This window comes from Blennius ocellaris, assembly GCF_963422515.1.
Source record: "Blennius ocellaris genome assembly, chromosome: 6".
In the NCBI taxonomy this organism is placed as follows: Eukaryota; Metazoa; Chordata; class Actinopteri; order Blenniiformes; family Blenniidae; genus Blennius; species Blennius ocellaris.
In genome coordinates, this window is record NC_137655.1 from 8,248,186 (window position 1) to 8,262,939 (window position 14,754).

At 42.1% G+C, this 14,754-nt stretch overlaps 1 protein-coding gene across 2 annotated transcripts in view; it reads left to right on the plus strand.

The window, feature by feature from the left end:
- The window catches only part of hdac4 (histone deacetylase 4), a 90,925-nt gene that overhangs the window by 46,322 nt on the left and 29,849 nt on the right, over positions 1-14,754 (plus strand). For both annotated transcript variants that reach the window (XM_080497653.1, XM_080497652.1), the window contains exons 11-16: positions 688-905; positions 5,400-5,672; positions 7,653-7,839; positions 8,198-8,331; positions 9,804-9,906; positions 11,545-11,591. In XM_080497653.1, the coding sequence (XP_080353779.1) occupies positions 688-905; positions 5,400-5,672; positions 7,653-7,839; positions 8,198-8,331; positions 9,804-9,906; positions 11,545-11,591 (962 nt within the window). The remainder of the gene's footprint in view (positions 1-687; positions 906-5,399; positions 5,673-7,652; positions 7,840-8,197; positions 8,332-9,803; positions 9,907-11,544; positions 11,592-14,754) is intronic.

The following is a 14,754-nucleotide window of genomic DNA, read 5'->3' on the forward strand; positions in this document are numbered from 1 at the left end:
TAGCACCTCACCCATCATCTATGCAAGCTTTATCCAAGTTAAGGTCATATAAACAATTCCAGTGTGAGGAAACTAATGTACATGAAAAGAATTAATACAGGCACAAGGAGAACATGCAAACTCCATATTAGACAGCAGTCAAAGAAGAGATGTTCTGTGTTGTGAGTGTTCACTGCTTAATAACGATGCTTTAGCAACAGTGGTACTGCCTGAAACTCTTGAGTATAATTTGTCATCTCAGAGAACCACTTAACTCAATACAAAGCAATCAAATGCAATTGTGGAACGACATGAGGTGGAACAAATAATGCCAAGGCCACAGTTAATCTGCTGTTGTTAACATGATTCTAGTGGAAAAAGTAGCTAAAACTTGATTGTCGAGCTTGAAAATACCTGCACGTTGCAACCAAAATGTACTTTTTAAAAATGTGTGTTCCTCCGTGCTGCAGACAGAAGAATGATGGAAAGGTTACAGAGATTCACGTCTCAATTTATTAGACTCAAGTGATCAAAGCCTGAATGTAAACTGCAACTGCTCTTGCACGAGGTGGTTATTTTAGTTGGCCAGCAGTTCGAGTCCATCAACAGTCCCCACTTTGTAACATACTGCATACAAGTCCATCTCAAAATGAGGAAATGTATCGGTAACCCAAACATCTACAGCTCGTTGTCTTTATTTATTCTCAGTTGGTCTCGGTGGCCTGCCTCTACCATCGCCCTCCGTCTCCAAGCTGGTGCGGGGTCACCGTCCCCTGGGGAGGACCCAGTCGGCGCCCCTGCCTCAGCAGCAGTGCGGACAGGCCCAGGCCCTGCAGCAGCTGGTGGTCCAGCAGCAGCACCAGCAGTTCCTGGAGAAACACAAGCAACTGTTCCAGCAGCAGCAGCAGCAGCACATCATCAACAAGGTATGTTAGTGTGTGTGTGTGCGTGCAACTGTGCCGTATCAAAAGCAACATTTGAACAGCTGTGGCAGAACGACCAGCTACATGTTTGCTCTCATACATATGAGCATGTACTCTCAGTGTGTCTGCGTGTGTGTGGGAGTACTGTATTTGTCCGTCTCTGTGACACTGGTTTGGTTAATGTCTGTGAATCCTGCCTCCTCTCCTCGAGCAGAATGAATCAGGCTGCAATCAGCAAGTCTTTTAGCCAGCTTTTCTTGTCCCTACTTCTCCGTGTCACCCTGGCAACTGTGCACAAGAGGAAGCGGCCTCCATATATGCTCACACAGGAAATGTGACTCATTGCATCACTGTAGAAGTGTGTGTGCGTGCGTGAAAGGTGATGGTTGGGAGCTGGAGTGTTACAAGGTCGTTATGGAGAGCGAGGCGGTTGTTTATGTTTTGTGTGCATTCGTACCTGTATGTATGTGTGTGTGTGTGTGTATGTGTGATTAGATTCCCCCAAGGATTAGAGCAGCATTTATTATCTTGTGTAGCTGTGTTGTTGGTGTCTGTCTTTGCACTGCAGGCGGCTGTCTTGCTACTTCACATAAACTCAGATGTAAACATATTTCATTACCATGTGGTTAGTGCTCTAAAAATTAGACAGACTTTGATGACTTGTACTGAAAACACAAGCCAGAATGTGACGTGAGCTTTTTCAGAGGTGTCATTGTATGCTTTTCTACTTTTTTTCATATAGATTGTCTGGACACTTTTTAATCAGATAAATATAGACCTTTCAACTACAGATGAATGCTGGATACTGACCACATGTACGATCCACACTTCAGAAGCTAATGCAGGTGAATATTTGACTGCCTGTGCATATGAAAACATCACATTGGAAAGATGAGATTACAGGAAACAGTTTGGCTTCGTCCCATACGGTTGCTGATGTTTTATATTCAGACACATCATACCTTTTACAATGTACACAGATGCAAACCACATGTGTAAAATCTGCTCACATCCCCTCTGGAAGCGCCACAAATGCGTCAAGTTGTTTCATTCTGGATCCACAAAACTGCACCCAAAGTTTGAATTTACAACATGGCTGCACTAAAAATTATTACCTCATTACTTTGTGAGTGAGAAAACATGGAACAAGCGTAATAAAGTGCAGTGTAGCTGCAGTATGTGCTATTCTCAATTCATAATTTGACTGTTCCATTAGCTGCAATAAACATATCCATTCCACAGCAACAGTTTAACAAAATATATTTATTTATATAGTGCTTAGAATTTTCATTACATACTTTACTATACCCTCACTAGCAGAGGTGGGAAAAATATATTTTTTACTTTAGGAGAAATACAGACACATGAGAACAAACCTTTCCATGACGTTTCAAGTGAAAACACTTTATTCAGAGAAGTTTAGCATTTACATGACAACATTTCGAAAATGTCAGAAACAACAGAAATGCTGAAAACAATGTAGTTTTCATGTAGAGCCACTACTGAGTGCTGCTGTTTGTTTTTGCAATTAAACCATGCCAGTGGGCACAGAACAATACGTTTTCAAAAAGTTACATTATCAGTGGCTCTGAGCGTCATTGTTGTATTAAAAGGACACCTAAAATGCAATGAAATGCGTATTGACTTGAAAAACATTCATGGCCTAACTCTGATTAATCAAGAATCAGTTCCATCACTTTAGGGGGAAAAATGAATCTGCTCTGAAATGCGCTTATGCATTAAAGTAAAAGTGAATTATTAACTTCTAAAAAACACATTTCCACTTCTCACGTCTGCGTTAGCGTGTATAGTGAACGTGCCTGAACTTTTGGTGCTGACGGACAAGCGGGAATCATCTCTTGGTTTCTACCGACACTCGCTGCCTGTAGAGTCATTTAAACTGAAGGTTCGGGGTCGGCTTTTAACAAAATGTCAGTATTCGCTTAAGTTTATTGACAAGATGAGGCTGTTCCTGTGAGCAGATACAGCGGGGACAAGTTGGCAGTTTTCTGGTTAATTGGAGCCTTGTGACTATTGCTTGAAAAGGTCAACTTTGCTTAAACGGCCTATTTGGGGAATGAAGAGTCGCCTGTGTAACCTGTCATTTCCACTCCATTACTTCAATTATCCCTGGACAACACCTAAAGGTGTGACGACATGCGGCTTCTATGCTGATTCCGGCTCACATATTGTATGACACGATTGAAAAGATATTGGTTTTAATACATTTGAAATTGCATGATTTGTTGCGACACAGATGCAAGACAAGTTATTATGTGAAGCAAGTTCTTTCAGGATTATGAGGTGCTTGTGTGAAATGGTGACAAAGCACCTCTTTAACGGAGAAGAATTCTGCTGTGTGTAGTGCCGATGGATAGCAGCATGTCTGCATCTTGAACCGGACAGATTGGTTCCGGGAAATATTTTTAGAACTATCCTATTCACGTCGTTTGCATTTTCTTCAATATATAGCACATTGCAAAAGATCTGCAGCTGTGGTTTCCTTCCTTCCTTCATTTTTTTTCAGTCCTGTCAGCAGTGACAAGCGGGGCTGCTGAAAACCTTCCATGTGGCTGCAAGAGGCAGCAAAATGAGGAATGAGTCTCAAATCAGCTCCAACCTCAGGCTAAACTGTTGTATATATTCTACTGTTGTCCAAGTGTGTAAGTGAGAGAGACCTAGATAGATAGAAAATGTCAACTAGTGTCAAGTGTTTGTGTATACAACTACCTCCCCTTCCCACCTCCTGCTCTTTCCATCTTCCAGCTGATTTAACAAGCTTATTTAGTGCCTGTCCCCCTTATGGTTCACAACCCAGCAAGTATTTCCTCTGTTAAAGAAAGAGAGAATGCATTAGAGAATGGAGGAGTGAGAATCCATGCAGCGGGAGTGGATGAGTGTTTTGAGTTTGTTTGGAGAAGAGGGACTGCGATGAGGCAAGAGCCGGCTCTCTGACGTCAATGGACTGTTCCCTGGGCAATATGCCAGCCGTGTGTGTGTGTGTGTGTGTGTGTGTGTGTGTGTGTGTGTGTGTGTGTGTGTGTGTGTGTGTGTGTGTGTGTGTGTGTGTGTGTGTGTGTGTGTGTGTGTGTGTGTGTGTGTGTGTGTGTGTGTGTGTGTGTGTGTGTGTGTGTGTGCGCACTCTCCACGCACAAACCAGTCCCGTCCAATCATGACCTGCACGCACGAAGGTTGGGGTCTTTGACGACAGGGACGGGGACAGCTGCCACAACAAGATTACTGCCGGCACTCCTCTCCACTTCTTCCTCTCTCTCTTTCACTTTCTCCCTCGAGTCCCTGAGCGCCCCCCCCCCCTCTCCACTGCAGCTTCAGACGTCATGAACTTAATGACACAAATTACAAACAGTTGTAGAGATTCAGTCTGGCTCTACCTTTGATAAATAACCAATGAGAGTCCAGAGTTCAGATGAGGAGGTTTTATCTCCATGTGTACAGAAGGTAGAGGGGGCCTGGCTAATGTTAGCTCTTGTTTGGTTAAACTTGAGGTCTCTTACGTTGTTTTTGTACTTGAACTATTTTTGGAATGAAAAACATCTCCAGTAGATGAGCGCTGGCTAAAGTGGGGCAGGTTTTGCCTCATAGTTGCTGTCCCTGATTATAAAACGAGGATTCTTCCCTTTTTCTGTTCTGGAAGTTTTCCTGCTTTCCTCATTAGGTTCTTTCTGTTACTTTCTCTCAGCGCCCACTACTAATTCCCTAATCTAAGCTTTTGGCACACATTTCTGTTCCCAATGAAATCTCAAGCATCAGCAAAAGTAGCAGTGTATTTTTTTCTGTCTCAGTAGATTTTACAGACTGACAAATGAAATCTTAATATTAATATTTTGAACGCTAAAAAGAGTCTTTGTAATTTGTTCTATGATTTGTGCCTTTGTCCCAAAAGTTGACGAAATACATCTACAAGTCACATTATTTTTCTGTGCCCAGAAGATCTTTATCTTTATCTTCAATATAGTAACAGTTTCACAAGTTCCTTACACTCGTTGAACTCTTCCTGCTGCTTTCTTTCTGTTCTCTGCTGCGCATTTTGTCATTTTTATTCTAGATAGATGTGTAGCTTTCTTAGTGGTATTTTTCCTGCTCCTTGACTCATGCAGTATTTATGGAAGTTTTTATGTTATTGTAGCAGGTTTCTGTTGTCATACAGTGACATCTAGCGGTTTAAAGGGGTTATGCTCTTATGACTGGATTTATTTAGTTTAAGGCTGCAGGATTGTCATAAAATGTGTAGTGAGTGCTTCTACTTCTTTTTCCAAGTCGACCTTCAACTACTGGTAGTCTTTCTGTGTGTATTACTAATGTGTGACATATTGCAGAAGTTTTAGGGATCATGGTAATGAATGATAAAATGTACAGGAGAAGTCTAGTCCTGCCAGTGGTGATAAAATAGGAGTATAAAAATAGAAAGGATAAGAAATGCAAGCAAGAGTAAGCCGATGGTCTGATGAGACTTAACGTGTTTTTCTCCTCCTCCAGATCATGTCCAAGCCCGGCGATCCGGTCTCGGCCCCGGGCCCCGGTGGCTCGGGGCCCGGGAGACAGCACCAGAGTCACCCAGAGGAGACGGAAGAGGAGCTCAGGGAGCACCAGGGGTTCTCCTCGTCCCCCCCGTCCTCCCCCTCCATGCCGGCGCAGGAGACGACGGTGCTGCGTGGTCTGGTCATCAAGCAGGAGCCTCCCGACCCACAGGAGCAGGAGGACAGGGAGCAGAGGGAGAGACACACCGAGCAGGACTTCCTGTTCAAACAGGTGAGGATGGAGAACAGAAACCTGGGGGGAAAAAGGAGGAAACTCAGCAAATGTTTACACGATGACATAATATGAAGATAAGGACATCAGTCAATGCATGAAGCTGCAATGCATTGTGGTTTTATTTATCTATCAGAACCAGCATGATCGCCTGCTGCAGTGTGATTTACCGTCGCTCGTCTGTTAAATCAGAGGACTTACAACTTTCACTCCCCACATACATCAGTAAGCTTTGGTCTTACACGACCTGCCGCTGATTCACTGCTTCTCCTTTTCTAGGACAAAATTAATCCTTTTTCGGAACACTTCACAGGAGCTGCAGTTTTGGAGATCATATAGCCTTTTTATTAGACCCTTTTCTACCTTGATACATTCTTACGTTCTCATTGTTTTGCTTCTAGCAGTTCAACTTTGAGGAGAATCTGTTCACGCTTCCTGATATATCCCATCACTTCACATGTACATAAGGGATCATAATGTTGAGGCTGAATAGAAAGCATAAAGGCTCTTTGTTTTTTGGGTTGTTTTTTTTTTGTTTTAATCTAAATCACTTAAAATAAAATAAATCATAGGAATTTAAATTTTAATTGCACTTGACTTCTGGAGCTCATTTCATTTTCGCTGTCTCAAAGGGTTTGCTGACGGCTGCCATGGTTCGTATTCAGTCTCCACTGGTAGAAATTTGGGCTTTTGTGTTTGAATCAAGGTCAGTTTGACCCAGGGACAAGGCAAGATTGGAAATCAAACAGCAAATATTGGAATTGTAAAACGACTTCCTCTAGCAATTTAGCAAAAGCTGCCCTTTTTGTAATGTGATTTTTTTTCTTTTTTTTTTCTTTAAAGACAAAAAGGACAAAAATAACCGACTAGTAGAGACAGATGGAGCATTTAGTTACATTACACTCTACATTTGATCTGACTAATGACTGACCAGCTCACTTTCCAGGATCATTTTAGTTCTGTTCTCCCCCCAAAACAAGCTAATAAACATTCTCTAGTTGAGTGCATGCTTTTATGAGTGGATTATTTCATTTTTATCCATTTCCCATTGCGATTAAAACCCTCCATTTAAAAATCACGCACACAGTTGGAAAAAAAAGTTTTTAAAATATAATGGAAAACATATTCTCTTACTACATATCTCATTCAATTACCTTACACATAAACCTCACTACCATATAAAAATTACTTTGGATATGTGGACTGCATACTTATTTGAAGTGTGTGTGTATGCCTCACTCAGTGTGTGTGTGGAGCCATGCTCTGTGCGCTACCAGGACAGCATGTCCTCATCTGTCCGGCCCATCCCTGCTGTCCGCTCAGCCAAATTCAATCAGGCACTCCTCTCACTGTCGCCATGGCGCCCCGAGCTCAGGCGAACACGCCCATCACAACGGGATAACTGGATTGCTTGGCGAGAGTCTTTTTCTTGAGTGTAAAGAGCCATGAATTGTTCCACTCAGATACTTTTGACTGAGTCGCATCATTTATATGTATAGTCGCTATTCAAACACATTGTTTGGAGGTTTGATGGGTTATAATTATCATTGTCTGGAAGCTAAAGCAGCTTTCCTTATAATTACAGGAGAGGAGAGTAGTCATTATGTGAGGTAAAGTAGAAAATGAAGTAGTTTTCTTTAAATAGCTGCTCACATTCTTGTTATAATCAGTAGAAACATCTTATAAGATTGTGGAGTTTTATGTAGCTAACGCAAAACGGTGCTTGCCCGTTTAGTACCGATGTACAGTATATTGTTGTCTTAATAGTGAATTACAGCAGATACGATTGTGGAAGTGTTTAGTGCCATCTGCTGGCATGATAAATACATTGCAATCGTGTGTGTGTGTGTGTGTGTGTGTGTGTGTGTGTGTGTGTGTGTGTGTGTGTGTGTGTGTGTGTGTGTGTGTGTGTGTGTGTGTGTGTGTGTGTGTGTGTGTGTGTGTGTGTGTGTGTGTGTGTGTGTGTGTGTGTGCGAGCAGCAGGCTTTGCTGTTGGAGCAGCAGCGGATACACCAGCTGAGGAACTACCAGGCCTCCATGGAAGCGGCGGGTCTGTCAGTCAACTTTGCGGGGCACCGCCCCCTGTCCAGGGCTCAGTCGTCCCCGGCGTCGGCGTCCTTCCCCTTGGTGGTGCAGGAGCCACCAGCCAAGCCTCGATTTACCACAGGTCCGCCAACAGAAAAACATGCATCTCACGTGGCAAATTATGAAATGCTTCATTGAATTTAACTGGGCGCTGCTCTTACCTGGACATGGATCAGATCTGCACGATCCAGGAGCTGTTAGTGCATGAAGCTGTTTTCCAATCATTGCCAAGTGATACCGGTGTGATCAGTGCACAGATTCACCACATTTCTCTGGACTCTCTCCATGTGATGTTTTGTTTATGATGTAGCAGGTGCACAAGATAATCACACCATGTCTTACGGTGTGATTATAGAGATGTTGTTGTGACAGCTGCTCTAATGCTTACAGTCAGCGGCTCATAATCACACACAACCCGTGTGTGTGTGTGACTTTTCCAGGTCTGGTGTATGACTCCTTGATGCAGAAACATCAGTGCATGTGTGGTAACACCACCAGTCATCCAGAGCATGCTGGCCGCATCCAGAGCATCTGGTCCCGCCTACAGGAGACGGGCCTCCGGGCGCACTGCGAGGTAAGAGCAGAGCCGTGAGCTCTGATGAATCCCCTGGTAGATAAAGTTAGGGAGTAATGTAATACTTTCATCGACAACTGTCATGAAATCATTCAAGCATTTAAAATGAATAACAATTCAATGGGTTTCTTCCTTGTTGCACTTACATAACTAATAACATTACCAATTATGTATTAGCATGCTTAAAAGCCTCCCTTTGTATGTATCTGTGCTGGTCACTGCTTCTTCTTATTTGTGATTTTTCAAGCATTTTCTTTCATATAACCTCAGTTGAACTTAAGTAATTTGACTGATGCACACAGTGCTGACAACTACAATGTTACAGCTTTGTATTCAGATATACCTTTTCATTTACTATTTGCATTACCTGGTCTGTTTATGCACAGAGGAATGTTTACTTGTTTGTATTTTGTAACTGTGGGACTTCACTGAGTCATAAATGACATCTTATCTTGTGTGCACATTTGATATTTACAAAAGTTGTAGTTTTACATGTTTTAAATTCCTTCTGCACATCATTATCATATAATCATTTTGTTTCATTGCTACTAAAAAGTTGAATGGATTTCATACTAATCCATAACATACTTTTATGGTAACTAATCTTAGGTTGACATTTAGCTTGTATGCACCAATCAGTGCAAGTTGCCACATTTTCATCATGTATAAAGGTGTTTGTGAATAAAGGAGTGGAAAAACTAATTATTTATGTAAAATATGCAGTTGCATCTTGCAAAATGTAATATGATACAAGATTTTGTGTCATATCTCGACACTTGTTTTCATCTCTACACAAACGAGAATGTTTTTAAAATGGGAATTGTTATGACTATAGTCTCTGTTCAAGTATTATTTTAATCCTTTGAAACAATACTTTTCTCTCATAAATGTCAAATATATGTAAGTTTCCTGAATTGAATTGTGTGGAAAATGAACCTTTTGTAATGTAATGAAATGTGCACCAATGTGTCACTTTCTTCATAAATTGTAAATATGTTTTGTTCTTTTCTTTCTTATTGTTTATTGACAGCTTAAACTGTCATTTGAGAGATACAGTAGTATATAAATGTGGCTGCATTTCCCATCTTGCCATGCAACATTGATGAAGCAGTGGTTTTTCCTCACTTTTGTTTACCTCCATCACCTCAGCATTATTACTTTGTATCAATGTGTAGGTTCATATTGCAACCAGAGGGGGGCAGTGTTAATCCGTGTTCTGTTGTTCTTTGCCTTCACTCTTGGAACTCATAAATGATCCATTAAAAAGGATCTGATATTAGTATGAATTGTGGCATGATTGGGATATTTTTCATTTGACTTGCATGTAGATTTCTTTGGTTCACATCATGTGGCGACTTTTACCCACTACTCTATTTTTATATTGTTTTGGGTGACTGTGTCAGGAAGTCTGGTATGGAAAACTAATCAGGGGTTCTCTTTGGTTCTTCTCTTTTTGCTTTCTCTGTTTTCAGTGCATCCGTGGTCGGAAAGCCTCGTTGGAGGAGTTACAAACGGTCCACTCAGAAGCCCACGTTCTGCTTTATGGAACGAACCCTCTGAGGCAGAAGTTGGACTGTAAGGAGAAAAAAAACAAAAAACCTACATCTTCCAAATGCATGCTGCGAGATCACCCTCTGTACAGTTTTACCACAGGCCCAGTGCAAAATAATGCTCGCTCATGTGTTTCACAGCGCTGGTTGCACTCGGCTCACTTTACAATACACAAGCAACATTTAAGTATTCAGTGACTTTGTCAAATTGAGCGAGCCCATGTCTCCAGCTCGGCGCCCGTGTAAATGTCGCAAATGTGCAGCGTGCATTAAAAGCAGTCTGCTTTAATGCTTAAACCGTGTCATAACAAATGGTCCGTTCTAATAAAGTCCTGGAGGTGTTGCGATAAGACGAGGACCCGCTGAAGCTGTTAAACTAAGTCACACAGGCTGCTCAGTCACTTAGGTCTGGCCTCAAAGTGCAGGTGTGTGTGTGTGTGAGAGAGAGAGCGCGAGTAAGTGTGTGTGTCTATGTGCTAACCCCAGTGGTCATCTTAGCTTTCATTCCTGTGGAGACAGAAATTCCTCTTACTATTAGTGCTTACACGGGAGTATTACCAGATCCTCCTGTGTGAAGGCTCAGCAGACAAGTAGAACTGCACACAAATGCATGGAAATACTGAAGGGAAAACGTCTCTCAAACCACAGAGGTGGCAACTAGTCCCGGATTAAAGTATTTGTGGACACTATAATAAATATCTGTCAGCAGCTGTTTTCCTTTGTCAGACACGGATGAGCACATGTCTATAATAGAGTAGAAAAAAAAATGTGTTACCTGTTATGAATGGTGGTTTGATCTCCTGGACGTTTGCCCAAATGTCCTCGTGCAAGACACTGAACTGCAGATTTTCAGTGGTGTGTGTGTGTGTTTTAACTGTGTAACACTGGACCGCACTGGATTGAGATCTGAGCGTTTCCTTTTTGAGAGTTTTAAACAAGTTTTGGGGGGTTTTTTGTTCTTGTTTTGTTTTTTTTACATTCGTACCGAAATACACACACCGATTTGTGAGTAAATCACAGGTGGAGGATTGTTTCTCACCTTATTCTTTGGAATATTGAAGAAATTGATTTTTTTTTTTTTAGCCATTGTCTAAACACATTTTAAAATTGATGGGTTTTTTTTTGTCCAGACTGCTGATGGAGTAGATTTGGTCACTATATATCTCCCACCATGAAGAGACAGAATGTATCCTCCTATAGTCGAATAATTTACCTGAAGAGGTAATAAACCAGAGACGCATTTATACCCCCTCTTCAAATTGCACCCGAGATACACACATGTAAAATACGAAGGCTGTGTTGTTGAAAGGAAATTGTGATTGACACCGCAGACAAAGTCCATTCAAGGTGTTCGTCTGATTCTTGTTTATTTTCTGCTGTCAGAAACCTGAAGTTAGTTTTCCATCCTCAGTGACAGGACAGGGATAAAACCCCACCTCCCCCCCTGCTTGATTGAGAGGTCAATGAGATGCATGTTGTTCCTCCTCACCTTGCCCAGTTAAAGCACACCGCTGTGTACTCTCGCTGTTAGATCAGGTCAGAGAGTCAAATTCTCCGATTTAGGGGGTCGTGCACCCTTTTCACCCTGTGCTACCTCGTCACCCAGTAAACTTTTGCACTTTCTCTTTCATCCCTTTCTGATTTCTCCTTCTCCGTCTCTCAGGTTCGGTCAGTCCCATGTTTGTGAGGCTACCATGTGGAGGCATCGGGGTAAGTCTGCTCACTTACCTGAAATGACTGAAGTCACACTTCAGTCATTTCACAAATATCCTCCGTCTAATTAAGTATTTCTAATGAAATGCCTGATATTTCTTGGAAATCTGCGTTGTTAAGTCATGCTGGTTTATTCTGCGGAAAATGGTTGTCATCGGCTGTTGTGTTTTAACAATAGTGTTGTAATCTAATCAATACACATCTGGCACCACTCCATCAGACTTTGCACCCAAACACATCAGCATAGTTTCAGCATCATCAAGTCGTGGCGTAATAAGTGGGTCTCCTTCGCCTGCTCCCTCCGTCTCGCTCTCTGTACCCCCCCCCCCCCCCCCCCACCGCTTAAATAATGGTCCCATTTGTTCTTGTTCCACCAAACAAACTTACGCACACACACACAATCTCAACACACACACACGCAGCCCATAAAGGTCCAGAGGCAACAAAAGCTGTTGCTTGCCTTTCCGCCGTGTTCGTAATTATAACCAGATGTTTCAAGCTTTGTGTGTGTTTCTGTGTGTGTGTGTGTGTGTGTGTGTGTGTGTGTGTGTGTAGTTGTAGGGGGCAGTGTATGATTTTTGTTTGTGTGCACAGCTCTGTGTTTGGGGATGTTTGTGTGCTAAGGCAATGGTTTCGAGTTGGAAAACGCTCTCTCCAGAATCAGTGGTGCACCTGTATTTGTGTGAGTGCATCTTTTTTTTTCCTTCTACAAAGTTGATGGTTTGCAGAAGCCTGTCGAGCACTCACCTACTCGGACCTGGTTTCGCTCTTTCTACATCTCCATTTCTTTTACATGTCCCTCTTTCCTCCAGGCATCCCTCTCGTTTTTCTCTGAAAACCTCCCACCCCCCCCCCCCCCCATGTCTGCCCTCCTTTGGGGTTACTGCTGTTGCTGTGGTGGGAACGAGAAGAGCCCGGGCCCCACACTGCTCTGTTCTGCTCTTTATAATAGCAAATGGGACTAAATTGTTGTCTTCCTGTCATACACACACATACAACACACATACACACACACACACACACACAGAGGAAAGGGGCTGAAATTAAGCTGTCAGCCTGTGGAGAGCCGTCATTCTGTCATACCAGCACGTTCCCGCTCTTTTTTTTTTTTTTTACACACACACACACACACACACACACACACACACACACACACACACACACACACACACACACACACACACACACACACACACACACACACACACTGCTTCCCTTTCACTTTTTTTTCCCCCGCCTCGCTTGTGTCCCACTGCTGGCTCTAGGCAAAACTAACATCAACATGGGAAATAATAAACCACTCCGTCTCCGCATGCTGACTTCGAACAGCATCTGTTTGTGCTCATTAACCTGACTTGTATATATGATTCAGTTTCCCACTCACTCACTCGACTCTCACTCGCTCATTGACTGCACTGCTGCACGCTGACTTCGGTTCCATTAGTCACTCGTCAACAACGCGCTTCATACTTCCTCACTCTTTTTTTTTTTTTTTTTTTTGTACTTTCTTTAGAGTATGTTGAATGCTGCACAGTTGTATTTCATGACAAAGTCTTTCTTGGCACAGCTTGAAAAGCTTCTCTGTGGATGTTATTACGAGGGCGACGGTCCAGCCTTGATCAGTTCCATCACTGGAGACGGGGGTGTGGGTGGGGGGTGATAGTCCGGCTGGATGAAAAGCTGTCGTCTCGCTTAATACCCCAACTGGTTGAGGGGCCGAGGAGCTGACTGTGTGGCTGAGGTTAATGCTCCACTCGGCCTGGCACCTTGATGAAAGGTCCCGCTGGCCCCGTGCACTCGCAGAGAGAGTGACGCCACTCGAATGCCTCACAACAAAAATGCACAAATCTCCTCAACTTCAAAGATATAAATGTCAGCGATGACTTGGATGAGTTTCTCTCATGAGCCTGGAAAATGCGGCAGCTTTCATGTTCCATGTGGACACTGTTGGAATAATGGCTTTTAAAATGATGCGTTACTGGTTCAGCACTTCTTTTGGTAACGAGAACCGTATATGTACTTAAAATTGCGAGATTTCCTGTGAGCCTGTAATTTCTTACTTTAGTTGTAGATGAAAACTATTGCAGATCTGCTGTCTCTCTCTGCGTTGCTCCATCAGCCTGCTGGGATGGATTCACCACCCTAAAAAAAACATTAACTAATCTTTACGAAGCCTTTCTGCTGCTGTCTGGATGTTACCATTGTATCTCAGCCATAGCCGCCGCTTCTTGCCAACAATTCATGAATCCGTGTGACTTCTGCATGACTGCAGATGGAAAAAATGACCTCTATTGACCTGCAAAATAATGCCTTAAAACTACCATTTCACTTCCAACTAACTGATGTAACTTTAACAGAACATGCACACCGTTGACACCTTAAAATTAAAAGACACTTAAAAGTATATATTACTGCTTTTTTCACAGCAACTACTACTCAACTACTGTGTCAAAGATAAGGCCTGTGGGCCAAAACCAGCCCGCAACAAGTTCCAATCTGGCCAAACCACCAAGAAAATTGTAAACATTTCAAAGAAAACATTGATTTTATTTTTGCAAACACAACACTGAGGCTCAAGCTGAGATATGAGTGACGCTGCCATGAAAACTAGTAGAACCTTGTAGCTTTAAAAATATAGTCGAAGCCATGCCATCATGGCGAGTTTGTAAAAACACATAAAGCAACAGCTGTAGACAATTTCTGGGAGGGAATTTTTCACTGCATTTTGCACTAGAAGGTTTCATTCAAATTGGTCTTATGTTGATATTGGATTGGATTGGATATTGTAGGTTTTTTTTCAGTAGTAGTTGTTTGTTTTTATGGAAATATAGACATTGTCATCACATATACTTTGTGGCATAACAAAGAAACCTTTAAAGTATTAATGTAAAGACTATTATAGTATTTTATCAGTCAAGATTAAATTGGGATGATGGTGGCTCCTGGAACTAAAATGTGCTTCAAAGGTTTTATAGTAATTTTATTTAGATTCATTTTTGATTAGATTAACTTCAGGATTAGGATAAGATATTATAAGGTATTGTATATAAGGAACAATCATGTGTTTCCTTTCCTCTCTTATGACTGCCTTAGACTCATTACAGCTCTACTGACTAATGTAATGTCATGTTTCATTGTTCTGGTTAGAAGAAATTTCTCA